A 12,967-nucleotide genomic window follows, 5' to 3' on the forward strand; every position below is an offset into this window, starting at 1 on the left:
CAGTGCTGATTCACGAGCTGATTTTGGTAAGCTCCTCATCTGTTCATCTATCTCTCTTTCCACTGCTTGAGGTCTGTTGCAGATATGAGTTATCTGGTCCCTTGTGAGAGGAGGGGTATGGCAGATTGACAAGGGTTGAGACAGAGTTTGGACAGTACATGTATGTATGAGCACTTGAGTTATGCCAGATGTATGCTCAGGGCTGCCCTGCTTAGTGGTCTTGGCTGATCAGAGGGAGGCATAGTGTGTTATTTGGAGACACAAATCTGTGTGCATAGATCCTCTGTGCTAAGAAGGATTGTGGGCCGTCAGATTGGACATACAGGTGTAATCTCTTGGCTGATTTTTGTTGTACTCAGCCATTCATATTTTTGGAATTGAATACAGAAATACCGCAAGGGGCGCCAAGCTTTGGGGCCAACAGGTGTCGCTTTGTTTTCAGATTTGGGCATTCTAGCTCCAATCTGTTTTGTTTTCATATCTAGACTACAAGTGGACGGGTGACTGCTAGTCTACCGCACTCTGGTTTCTATCAGAGGCCGGTTCCACACCCTCTTTCACAGTGATCCAACACATATTGAACTGACAAAGCTTCCGGTTTTCCCCCTTTTGCAATCTTATGTACTGCAGCAACACAAGCCAAGCTCGCACAGCGACCCAACAACTTCCACATGTGCCTTGGTTAAAAACAGGCTGCGGAAAAACATCTTGTCCCCTCCAATCTACCACTTGATGATGTGGTAATGGCGGATCAACTGAAGTGCCTTTGGTACCATATGAAGTTTTGCCCGAAGAGAGGTCGTTTTTTGCAAAAAATTGGCCAATTCTCTTTCCTCAGTTTCAGTCCTTTGCAATCCTTCATGACCTAGTAGAGCACAAAAGTTATCCAAACATTAGAAGCACTTTGCTTGCTCGTATCGAAGCCCATAAAAACGGCACATTAGGTTATCAAATGCACCACAAAATTCCGGAAGACAATTAAGCCTAGGTGTCAGACAACCACATGTACATGTACGCTTTGTATGCAGAAAAATAATGTAGTAAAAATGTGCTAACAACAACTTAAAACCTTACTGTCTCATCTGTATGTGTTGATCCTTGAAGACGAAGTTTTCCAGAAGTAGAGGGAGCAAATGCATTAATCCCACCTCTAGAAATATTTTTTCTTTGCCAATAAGCTGATCCTGGTTTGTTGCCAAGCTGACCTTGATAGACCTGGTGATTAGAGTGTGTGTGTGTGTGTGTAAGGGAGAGGGATAGAGGCAGTCTGGCAGAGTTGAATTGAAGAAATGTTGAATACCTTTGGAGGTAAATGGTTTGACAACAAAGCATTTGTTCGTCGTAATATGAACTGTGTTTTTGCGTTGCAAGAGAACAAGCAGTCAGCAACTTGTTTCTCTCAAAAAGTAAAAGCTTTTCAATCGAAGTGCAGCACACATGCTACCGGGTTAACTTTTTTGCTAAGCTCAACAGATTGCTCTGCCCCCTTGACCCTGTTCATTTCACTTGCACTTGGTTCACGCCCATTGAGAATCGGAGCCTGTATAAAACTCAAAGTGAGCTTATCTCCTTCCTAATGCTTGAACATAATGAGCGTACAAGTTGGGTGTGCCAATGGTCATGTTTAAGTAACAACCTCGAAGTATTGTCGAAATGTAGCTGCATCGCCAAGAATCCCTGGATTTGTAAAATTGACCATTGCAAAAAATTCTTCCATATCATTCTGTACACAGTTTATAGTTAGTGTACATGTACTGATTCAATCTCCTTGAGAAGATAAAAGCCAAAATTCACCTGCATGGGTGTACCAGATAACAGCACACGTCTTTGACATTGAAGACCCGCTAAAGCCTGCTTCAAAAGTTGCAATAAGATACCAGCAGGGGATTGTAGGGTGATTAAGAAAGTCTACACTTAATTTTGAGAAAACTTTGGTAAGTTATACTGAACATAATAAATCTGATACTTTGTTGGTGCATGTCTGATCGTTCTTCAGTCTGTGAGCTTCATCAAATACAAGCAAATCGCAACTGCCTGCCTGCTGCAGCTTCTTTGCATGCATTCTGAAAGTTTCATATGATAAAATTAACACCTGCATAGACAATATAGACAGATTTGAATGTTTTTTTACCAAGCAAGTAAATTGCAGCTGGTATTGCAGTTTCCTTCTCAATATGACACTAATAGGTAAGTCAACAAATTACTGAAAAAGCACACAAAATTTCGGCTAGTTGCATAGAAACTGTGTAAAGCTAAAAATTTTCATGTCATTGTCAAAAACGAAAACTCTTACTTTCTCAAGTTCAAGCTAGTATCATCAGCCTTTATGGAAACCCTTCCAAGCCTGCAAGTATTATGCGAAGAGTTTCTAGACCCGAATGACATGTGGCAAAGTCAAATTGTCTTTTGAAGACATGTATGGAACCAGATGGCAATGCTATGTTGAAGATACTTTTTTTGGAGGAAAAAACACAAGCATTGTGGGTGCAAACTATTAGAGCACCTCTTACAAGCCACCCATGATTATTTTTTTACCAAAGAAACAGAGCTGATTATATTATTAGAGCACCAAGAGATACAAGTGCGCCCAACCACACTAGAAAGGGCTGATGCCCAACAAGTTATGTACAATCAAAGGGGGTAGATCGGGCCATCGTGGAGTCATGTATTCCCAATGGGCCAGACCTCATTGTAAAGAAGATCTGCTGCTCACTCCAGGTGCGTAAGAAGCCAGCCACCCATGATTATTGCAACACAAAAGAATAAAAAAAAGAGCCCTCGCACATGATCCAAAAAAATATCTCCAGGATACGCTGCCATCAGGGAACTGTATAACCATTACAACACAAAGAATGCTATCGTACATGAGCAGGTGCTCGAAGAGGAGGGCTGTTACAAGGAAGAAGGGGGGAAGACCACTAATGGCCTTTGGTAATGAAGATAAGAAAAGGGCAATGCAATCAGGTGCGGACCCCTAATTAACATAAGAATTGATGGCTCTTCTAAAGCCCCAACACTCCCATTATTAAGCATGTGTTAGCACTTGATTAGAAAAGGCAGACAATGGGAGGATTGAAGCATGGTATAGGTATAAAATGACACATAATAAGGCTCTAATGATCGACACACTACTAGCTACTTGCAATTTCACCTTTAAATTATTCCATTCTCTTGAACATTTCTATTTCTCCTTGATCATTTCCCACCAACTCTGCTACATAATTTCTCCACCCATTCACTGCTTACAGCAACAACATTTCTCCCCCAATTCTTAGATGCAAGATTTGAGAGCCAAAACGGCTCTTAACTTGGTTTTGGAAGAAAGATTGGAGTTTCATTATCACTATTTGTGTCATTCTAGGCCTGAAAGGGCTATAGAATGAACAAAGTTTTTCAAAGCCCATGGGCAGAGGGCAATGGGTGATCATGTCAAATGCTTATGAGATAGTGATGGTACCCTTGGGAGGGGCCTAGATGAGGTGATGGATATTGCTACTGAGTATTTCTCTTCGCTTTTCACTACTACTCCTCGAGCTATAAGGGACATGGAGATTGTGTGGGACAGCATTCCAAGTCTGGTTACTCAGGAAATGAGTAGAGCTTCGATGACTCCCTTTTCTAAGCAAGAGATTCTTGAAGCTTTCAAGAGCCAAGAGGCACAAAGTGTGGATGGACTCTCTAAGATTTTCTTTGTTGCTTTTTGGGATTGTTTGAGGAGATCCCTTCTTGTATCCTTTGGAAGGAATTTTTCATCTGGGTGGATGCTTCAACTAGCTTGATCTGCCTCTTTCCAAAAGTAGGTGATAGAAAGGACTTGAGATAGTGGAGATCGATCATTTTGATGTCAATTGTCTACAAGGCATTGGCAAAAGTCATCAGCAACATATTAAATCCTTCTTATCAGATCTATCACCTCATCCATGACTCGCACACGCGCTTTGTCCAATATCGTAGAATCTTAGACATTGCCTTTATTTTCTTTCAGGCTACTAGACAACGCCTCTTCTCGAGTGCATTGGTGCTTTTTCCAGAGGGGACCCTTAGGAGATTGGGTTTTCAAATGGAGTGGATCAAAGAAGTTTCTACTCTCTAAAGGTTTGCTCACAATAGATTGATCATTGGGCATCACATCTAGGAGTCATTTGTAGTTATAAAGATCTATCGACGAGGGTTGTCCTCTTGCACCTTATTTGTTTTTATTCTTCGTAGAGCCTATGTCCTTTCATAAGGGCTGTCGAACAAGTATTAGAGGTTTGACATTACCTATTGGAGAGGAGTTGCTAGATCAAGAGAATGCAGATGATACAGCAACCTACCTTGAGGAGGACGAGGGAGGTATGAAGAGATTCAGTTCAACGATGTCTATTTTTTTGTTCAATTGTAGAAGCCCGGATTAAAGTTCAACGATGTCTATTTTTTGTTCAATTGTAGAAGCCCGAATTAACCGGAACAAATATGTTGAAAGTTATCTTCCACATACACAATGGTACTTGTAATGAAAGTTCTTTACTAGTGATTTAGGAGGATTCACACATTAGAAATGAGGTTTGGTCCGTTTTGAGGAATATACTCTCAAGTTATTGGAGAGACGCCTTCCATAATGCAAGGTCTTATGGATGTTTGAAGAGATACAGTCCATGTCTTGAGGGGTGCTTGGGATTAGATGCAACCTGCAAGGTTTATCCAAGGCTACAGAGAGTAGGAGACTTGAGTTCTTGTGTAGATATTAGGTTTTCTTCTCCCTCTTGGATGGTTCACCGAGATGGTCCTATGTTCCTAATGATTGGTTATTAGTGCCATTAACCCCACCTCTGTTTTTTATTTTGTTTCCTTAGTGTGATTTACACTCAGTTTTGTACCTCCAGTTTTTTTATTGCTTTAGGACTGTGGTAGCCTATTGAGCTATAACACTTGTGGATGCAATTGTATCTTGATTCATGTTGGAATATAATGAGCCATGTTTTATTGTGCAAATAATAATAATAATAATCACTACTTTTCAAGCTAAAACAAGTTTTATTTTTTACCATCCAGATTTCTCCTGTAAAAATCTCCAATACCCAAGTGCACAACACAACATTAAACTTTCCTCTTTTGCTAACTTGTGCTAGTTACCAGTTATCAGGGTCTATGCATTTGATGTTGTAGACCTGTCATAGGCCGTATTAGGGAGACATTACACGTCTTACAAAGTAAGGGCTTAAAGAGCATACCTGATATACACTGCCAGGAGCCAAAAATCCAGCTATGGCAGAGATGACTTCTCCCCATGTAGGCTCACACAAAGCCATAACTTTCACTTGTCCTGCAAGCCACTTTTGAATTTCTGTTTCCCAGTTGCTAACGAGACTTGGTGTAACTATCAAAACCTTTTTTGCCATGGGAGAACCATCAAAGCCTTGCTTTAGCAAAGTCCAAAGCAGTGTGATTGACTGCAATGTCTTTCCCAACCTGTATGAATGACCGCTACCAAAGTAAGCAAGTACAATTGTATGGTGCATGACCTCAACTTGAACACAAAAGAGCAATTAATTACCCCAAAAGAGCAAGTATGCAGCCAGCAAGACTTGTGTTAGACTTTGAAAACTCACGTTAACCAGTGACACATTCAAACATAAACTGCACACCCTCCCTGCATTACGCACAAAGGAAAACTGAATGAAGAGATTGTGTCCAACAGGCTACTGTCCAGCAAGAAAGGTAACCATTTTTAAACCTTAATTCTGAAGTCCATTCAGCAGAACACATTTAGAATGCAGCTTCACATTCGGATGTGAACCACAAATGATGAAACACCTAAATGGTGGCATTATGAGAGAAGAACAAATTAAGTACAACAAACATATAGTTTAGCAAATCTGATAGCTAATGAGGAAAGCCTCTAGCTTTGGCAGCATGGCAAAGCCATGAAATTATTGCAGACCTCTCTCTCTCTCTCTCTCTCTCTCTCTCTCTCTCTCTCTCTCGTAATGGTTGGTTGGTCAAATTTCTAAAACGGAATACAAAACAAAGGTTGCATGACCTGCATGGAAAACATATACATAGTGGCCCTCAGACCACAGACTAAGACACTCTCTCTCTCTCTCTCTCTCTCTCTCTCTCTCTCTCTCTCGTAATGGTTGGTTGGTTAAATTTCTGAAATGGAATACAAAATAAAGGTCGCATGACTTGCATGGAAAACATATACATAGTGGCCCTCAGACCACAAAGACTAAGTCTCTCTCTCTCTCTCTCTCTCTCTCTCTCTCTCAATACAAAAACTGGAGATTAAATGGAGTTGAGAACTGTCAAGACAGTTTTGGCATTGTCTGCTTCTTAATTGGTATGCACTTATTCAAGAATTGTATAGACAAACAATAGGAAAAAGTAAACACTGTACATACATAGGTATGTTAAACATGCTGCTAAGTCTCTGCTTTTCCCAAGAAAGATAGTTGACAGATTGAAAAATATAATGCAAGAAAAGATGGGAAACTAGCTGCTTGCTCTATGAGGGGAGCTCCCTTACCAACACAGCCACTAATCCCTAGCCTTCTCTATGAAAGGACACAAGGTCAATAGCTCTTGGAGAACTTTTTTTAATGGCATTCCTCATATCAGACACTCCTCAATTGAAAGCATCTAGACAAAATTTAGCAGATTGAGAACATGAAAACACAATATAGAACCTCTCCTCATGTCGAAGCTCCTCGATCATTGAAGAATATAAATTATAATTAGAAAATACCTTTGATGAGGACGTAAGAACCTGACCAAACGTGGGTCAACAACAATAGGTGTGTATTTTTGATCCATTTTGTCATCATCTTCTGGCTGCCACAAAACAAGTGGCTCAATACCAGGGGGAAGCTCCTCTGATGTGTCATCATCCACCGCAGAACTTGAAGCTGGAGGTATGGGTATGATTTTTATGAGAGGGGATAAAGCCTCTCTTGAAGAGCACCACGGCACAAATCGCTTGCGAGCATTAAGATGGCGCAGAAGGTCTGCTGTTTTTTCCCCATTGACAGTACCCGGGCAAGGAGACTCTACTGATAGCACTTTTGGAAGTAGAGGTTGCCTTGACACAACCAGGTTACCACTGCAACAGACCAAATTACAACATGTCTTATATAGATGCCATCGCAATTCCTGAATGCTTTCTTTACACGGCCGCATGTGTTGGTTCTTCAAAACAATAATGTAGGTCTGCTATAGAGATTTCCTGTTAGCTTTTCCTACAAGAAAGAAAGAGTTAGGGTTTCAGTGTTACCTCAAAAGAGCAGCAACATTCCAGGACTCCCTTTGGTGATCTCCTTCATTCTCTTCGTTTGCTTGACACCGCTCATTGAAGCCATGTACTTGAAAACAGCCAACGCCATGGCTATGTCTTTTCCAAGAAGGACACAGGTACCCGCCCTCTCCGTCCTTCACACTTGCACACCATTGCAAGCTTTCCTCTTCTGATCACCCTCTCCGTCCTTCACACTTGCACACCATTGCAAGCTTTCCTCTTCTGATTGCAAGCTTTCCTCTTCTGATCAGAAGGGTGATCAGAAGAGGAAAGCTTGCAATCAGAAGAGGAAAGCTTGCAATGGTGTGCAAGTGTGAAGGACGGAGAGGGCGGGTAACTGTGTCCTTCTTGGAAAAGACATAGCCATGGCGTTGGCTGTTTTCAAGTACATGGCTTCAATGAGCGGTGTCTCCGCCTTCTCTCTCTCTCTCTCTCTCTCTCTCTCTCTCAGATCTGCTGCTGCACTACAGGTGGCCGGTGCAATGTATGAAAAGTGTGGTGAGCTTCAGAAAGCACGAGCATTACTTGACATGTATAACAGCAGCTATATTACATTAATAGTAGCAGGCTATGCTTGAAAAGGAAAGTGCCAGAAGGCTCTAGACTGTTTCGAACAAATGCAGTGAAAGGGTATCCTTCCAAATGAAGTGACATATGCTTGCTCTTCAAAGCCTGTGCTGCGATTGGAGCCATTGGCAGGGGATGTGGCGAGAATGCAAGGCAGGGGCTGCCAGAGAGAGGGAGCGGGCTACTCGGGGTGCAGGCCCATTGAGAAGGTGAAGAAAGCAGGGTACAGAGAGAGAGAAAGCTAGAGGAGAGAGAGAGAGAGAGAGAGAGAGAGAGAGGCTAGAGAGAGAGAGAGAGACACCACCATTTCTCCCATTATGCATCTTGGGTGAGTAGCGTGGCCCCGCGGGTTCGGGGGTTCACTTTAGCCTATAACTTGTTCAAGTTGGGGAAAATCCTTCTGCCACAGGTGGTGATGATGAACAGGATGATGATGAGATGCAAGATGTTCATAAAGCTTAGGGTGTTGATAATGAGCACTCAGTTGTTGATATTCAGGGTGTTGATAATACAAAACATGTTGATAATGAGCACTCGGTTGTTGATATGCAAGGTGTTGATGATGTGCAGCGTACTGATGAGATGCAATGTGTTAAGGATGCGCAACTTGTTGGTGATAAGCAAAGTTTTGATGTTGAACTTGTTGGTGATAAACATATTTTTGATGATTCAGTGCAATGTGACGTTGATGATGAAGTGCAACGTGTTGATGATGAGCAGGGTTTTCATGAAGTGTAGCATGTTGATGATGAGCAGGCTAGTGCTGAAGCACAACATGTTGATGATGGATATGACATTCTTGTTGTAAACCACCTTGATGGTGGTGCTACTGATGAGCATTGTGTTGAAGAAAACTCAGATGAAAGCCGTTAAAGTGATGGGTTGATGTAGCACCACTAACTATTATGGTTGTGCTGCCAATACCATCGAAAACACAGGTTTTGGTGTTTGACATGAATGGATTATTTCTAAGAAGATACAAGATATCCTAGTATAGGGGACGTGCCAAGGGACATGTCAACAGAAACATCTCCAGTGAATAACAAGTGATAACCCCACCAAAGGAGTGGAACAAACCTCAATTTCAGTATGTTGCACGGCCTGATGTCAAGAACTTTTTACATTGTTGTGCAATGCATTTCATAGTTGTGTTATGGAGTTCTTGCACAGGGGAGAATATGTGAGCAGCCATGGAAACGTGATTTCCCAAAATAAAGCACACTCTTTGGTTGGATATGCTCGACCAAAGACATTGCAGGGAAGCTGATTTTATGATGGGTGATGTGCGAGGGGTCCCCAAACAAGTAGATTCGTCAAAGCCAATATATTTTAAGTGCTTCGAAGCCTTATAGAGTGCTCACTGTACCCTTAATACTGATAACATGTTTCTTATACATGACACAAGGTACAAGAGCATTTGCAACCCATGGGAATGTTGTATATGTCCTGAGACATTTGACCCCGAGGATAATGATCAAGACCCCTACTACCTTACTAAGCATTCTATTCCCTTGGTTGGTGCTTTATAGAACTACAGATAATCCCAAGGAGTATGCAAGGGAGAACATGATGTAACATGCTAAGGACACATTGTCTAGCCAAGGAGTATGCAAGGGAGAACATGATGTACAATGCCAAGGACACATTGTCTAGCCATGTCATGGAGCATTATCATGCACTACAGTAGTCAAGAAAAGGGCCTTCATTGTGATCAAGGACATTACACATGGCATGAGTTCTTTTTTCTTGGCAGGAATGTTTTGTAGCCTTAACACTTTTTTTGGTATTCGACATGCAAGTGCAATAGTAAAGAGCAGGGATGGTAAATGATGGATTAGCCACATCTTTTGGGTTTTTGCTGATTTTTTTTTTTGTAGTCGCTATACTACTTTTATCAATAGTAATGAAGTTAAGATAAATATTTTGTAGCAATAGTGAAAATGATCAATGAAGCGCAATATGTACTCCCCCTTAATCTTAATACAAGAAAAAATATTACAACTCTTCTAGAATAAGTTATTGCACTTAGCAATTTGATTGTCCTATGTTGCTATCCTTAACTCTAAATAGCAGTTATCATGTGCTAACTAAAAAGCTATATAGAAGGAAAGTTATCCTGATGAGATACCTATGAGACTCACAGAGTTGCCACACCTTTACTAGCCCCAATGTTTAGTTTTTGCTAGTTTAGGGGCTCTATGGTGTTGGTCTTGTGTGCTATATAGTATAGATGATGTGATATGGTAGTTTTATTGAAGATCTATACGGTAGGAAAATAGGTTTTCCTATGTTAATTTATGGACCTACCCTATCAAGGTATGAAACACACATGGTTTTGTGTAACACTATCTGCATCACCATGAAACACGTTTGAACTGCACTGAAACGCGTTTTGCCTGAAACTCCTCAAATTTTTTCAACATATACTCAAACGCCCCATATGAAATGCTTATCTAAAATGCCTATTTTTTGAATATATTATCAAAAATACATATATTTATTGTGTCTTGATTTTTTTAAATTGACGTTTCAGTCCAGCGTTTTGGGTTGCCTTCTCATAGGGTGAAACGTTTTACAACAAAACTCTGCATTTCGGCATGAAACGTTTTAGGGCTGAAATGTTTCGTGGTGGTGACGTTGAACACTATTATTGTATGGATCCAGAACAATGATGAAAAGTACATAGTCATGAGCCAAGTACATGCAATAAATATAAAGTTTACATTAATATTGATATAAAGAACATATTCATGAGGCAAGGTACCTTGGTAATCTCAAGATATAGAGCCAAGTACATGCCAAGATCCATAGGAATTGTAGGTGCGATAACCACCACAAGTCTCTGATACCACCAAGATTAAAGCATTTTATCATAAATATTTATAGGACATTGAGAAGGCACATCAACAAATTACATGTCCAATGTGTCATACGGCAATGAGTTAAAGATTGCCTCGTCTACCTCGCCAAATAAATAAAAGAGACTACCGATTTGTGGCATGGTAACTTGATGGATCTAACAAGGTGAGATAGGATGAACACCTCTGGTTTGTTGTCAAGCAAACAATAGTGACCATTAGCTTGTACTTCATACCAAAAACTAGCAACATAGTATATACCTCTCTTTATCTTGTTTCCCCACTTGTCTTTGAGATGTTTCTCCGCTTGTTTCTTTGGTGTGTACCTGATACTAAGAAATCACCAAGGAAGTCTTCACATCCCTCATACAAAGGCTCATCCACCTGTAGCTCTTCAGATCACACCTCTTTAGTGGGTTGAACAGTGATGCGCTTCCAAGCTTTAACATATGATTTGTTGGAACATGATCTCCATCAATTGTGTAAGCATGCACCACAGAAGCATGATAATTCCCTAGTCCTGAGAAGTGTTGATTTATGCTTTGAGAAGCCACAAATGGAATGCATGGACCGAGACCCTCCAACTCGTGTGCATGCCCACGGGTTAGACCTATCGACATAACCCAACCTTATCTCTTCTTCTTATGTGGCTTTTGTTCCCAAGGCCATGGCTATTTGACTCCAGCATTGTCTCCTGCAAGAATCACATAACGTCAAATGCCTTTCTCAATATTACCCCATCACTCTTTAATTATTCATGTGTTCATGCCCTTTTCACCACTGCACCTGCTCCATCATGCTCTGCTTTACCATGGCCTGATGCTGAACTTTGTCGTCTGACCACACCCAATGCTTCTTGAAATGAAATCCTTGGTCTTTAAGCCATCGACGATGAATCAAAAAACAATGTTAAACAAAAAGACTATCATGTTGCTTATCGTATGATATGTAGAAATGCATATCCTTTATTACTCCATCTTATATGCCACTAGAACGATAACTAATGTGGACCAGAATTGTGCACTGGGGTTAGTGTGCCAATGCATGATCTGAATCTCATTTTGCGCTTTAAATGAGTAGTTTTCTACAAAATCAACAACTGAGACAAATGTATCATCTCTGAATACCCTTAAACAATCCTTGAACAGCTAAGCTTGCCACCTGTAAGCACAATTATGCTTGATGAAACTTTAATGTGTGCTCTTGTAGCATTACCATGAACTTGTTCAGAGGCACCTGCTTCATGGAGAGAGTTTTACGATTTTTCTTCTCTCCTTTTCTATTAAGGCCAACCTCTATGTCTTCAAAAACCTACACACTTATAGTTTTTGTGACTTCAAGTTTTTCACACGGACAAACAACAAGCCTCTTCACACCACAAATTTTGCACTCCCCCATAAGGCACTTATACTTATGGTACATTGAGTCCTGATTCTTGGTGCATAAACATGACTCCCATAGGTGTGTTATCCCAAAAAAACACATGTTCATGTGCACAATACTATTGTGGTGATACTGAGGACTTGCAAACATCACAAGAGCATTGGCACAAAGATCCATGTAACCCAAAAGAATCTATGCATAGACTATTAAAAGAATCCTTAAGATACAACATTTGTATATGGTAGACACAATAGCAGGTGTTCCTATCCTTTAGTTTGCATACAAAAAAAGGCTTAAGCTTCTCAAATGAGAGTTGCCCGATGTTCACTTCTGGATGTTTTTCTTTGAACCTAAGATAAAACTCTCTCTGTATGGAAACAAACAAACATGGACTCCGCCATAGCCATAGGAGGAAGAGGAGGTAGAGAGCTCGTGGTCACTGCCTAACCATAGAGAGAATGAGGATAACACCTCATTGCCAAGCATATAAAGTAAGTGGCCTGCCTGTCCACACATGCCTGGCCGCCTACGGTACTTTGACCCGGGCGCCCTCACCCTTGAACCTTGGACTTACTCTCCACCCGCGCTCCGGCGTGCAGACTCCAAGTTCGGTCGAGCTCTGTCGCCACTACGGGCGGCTCACGTGGGCTATTACAAGCTACGTGACATTACCCCCCCCCCCCCGCCTTAATAAGAGTTTTTGTCTACAAAAACAAACTGGGGAAAGATTCGATCAGTTCCTCTTGAATGCTCTCCAGCAGCTCGAGTGTGTGGGTTACACCACCTGTCTTGGCACTTTCCTATCTTACAAATCCTGACTACGCAGGTTCTTTAAGATATGACATCACCTTACTCAAAGGTTACGTGCTTACATCTCTTTCTATAC

General features: G+C 41.1%; 2 protein-coding genes and 1 pseudogene across 2 annotated transcripts in view; 2 read left to right on the forward strand and 1 right to left on the reverse strand.

The window, feature by feature from the left end:
• Positions 1 to 12,967, forward strand: part of LOC147629313 (uncharacterized) — a 58,784-nt gene that overhangs the window by 40,767 nt on the left and 5,050 nt on the right. The gene's annotated exons all lie outside the window — the stretch shown is intronic.
• On the reverse strand, positions 1,418 to 7,446 carry LOC147629316 (DNA repair and recombination protein RAD54-like; the record flags this gene model as incomplete). Its single annotated transcript, XM_086812892.1, has 7 exons — positions 1,418 to 1,540; positions 1,637 to 1,723; positions 1,795 to 1,851; positions 1,967 to 2,092; positions 5,214 to 5,451; positions 6,728 to 7,081; positions 7,253 to 7,446. Coding segments are annotated over 7 exons (1,179 nt in total), but the record flags the coding sequence as incomplete, so codon positions are not given.
• Positions 7,533 to 12,967, forward strand: part of LOC147629317 (DNA repair and recombination protein RAD54-like) — an 83,039-nt pseudogene continuing 77,604 nt past the window's right edge.

This window comes from Cibotium barometz, chromosome 18 (genome assembly GCF_041138505.1).
Source record: "Cibotium barometz isolate CiBa-2024 chromosome 18, ASM4113850v1, whole genome shotgun sequence".
Taxonomy (NCBI): domain Eukaryota; kingdom Viridiplantae; phylum Streptophyta; class Polypodiopsida; order Cyatheales; family Cibotiaceae; genus Cibotium; species Cibotium barometz.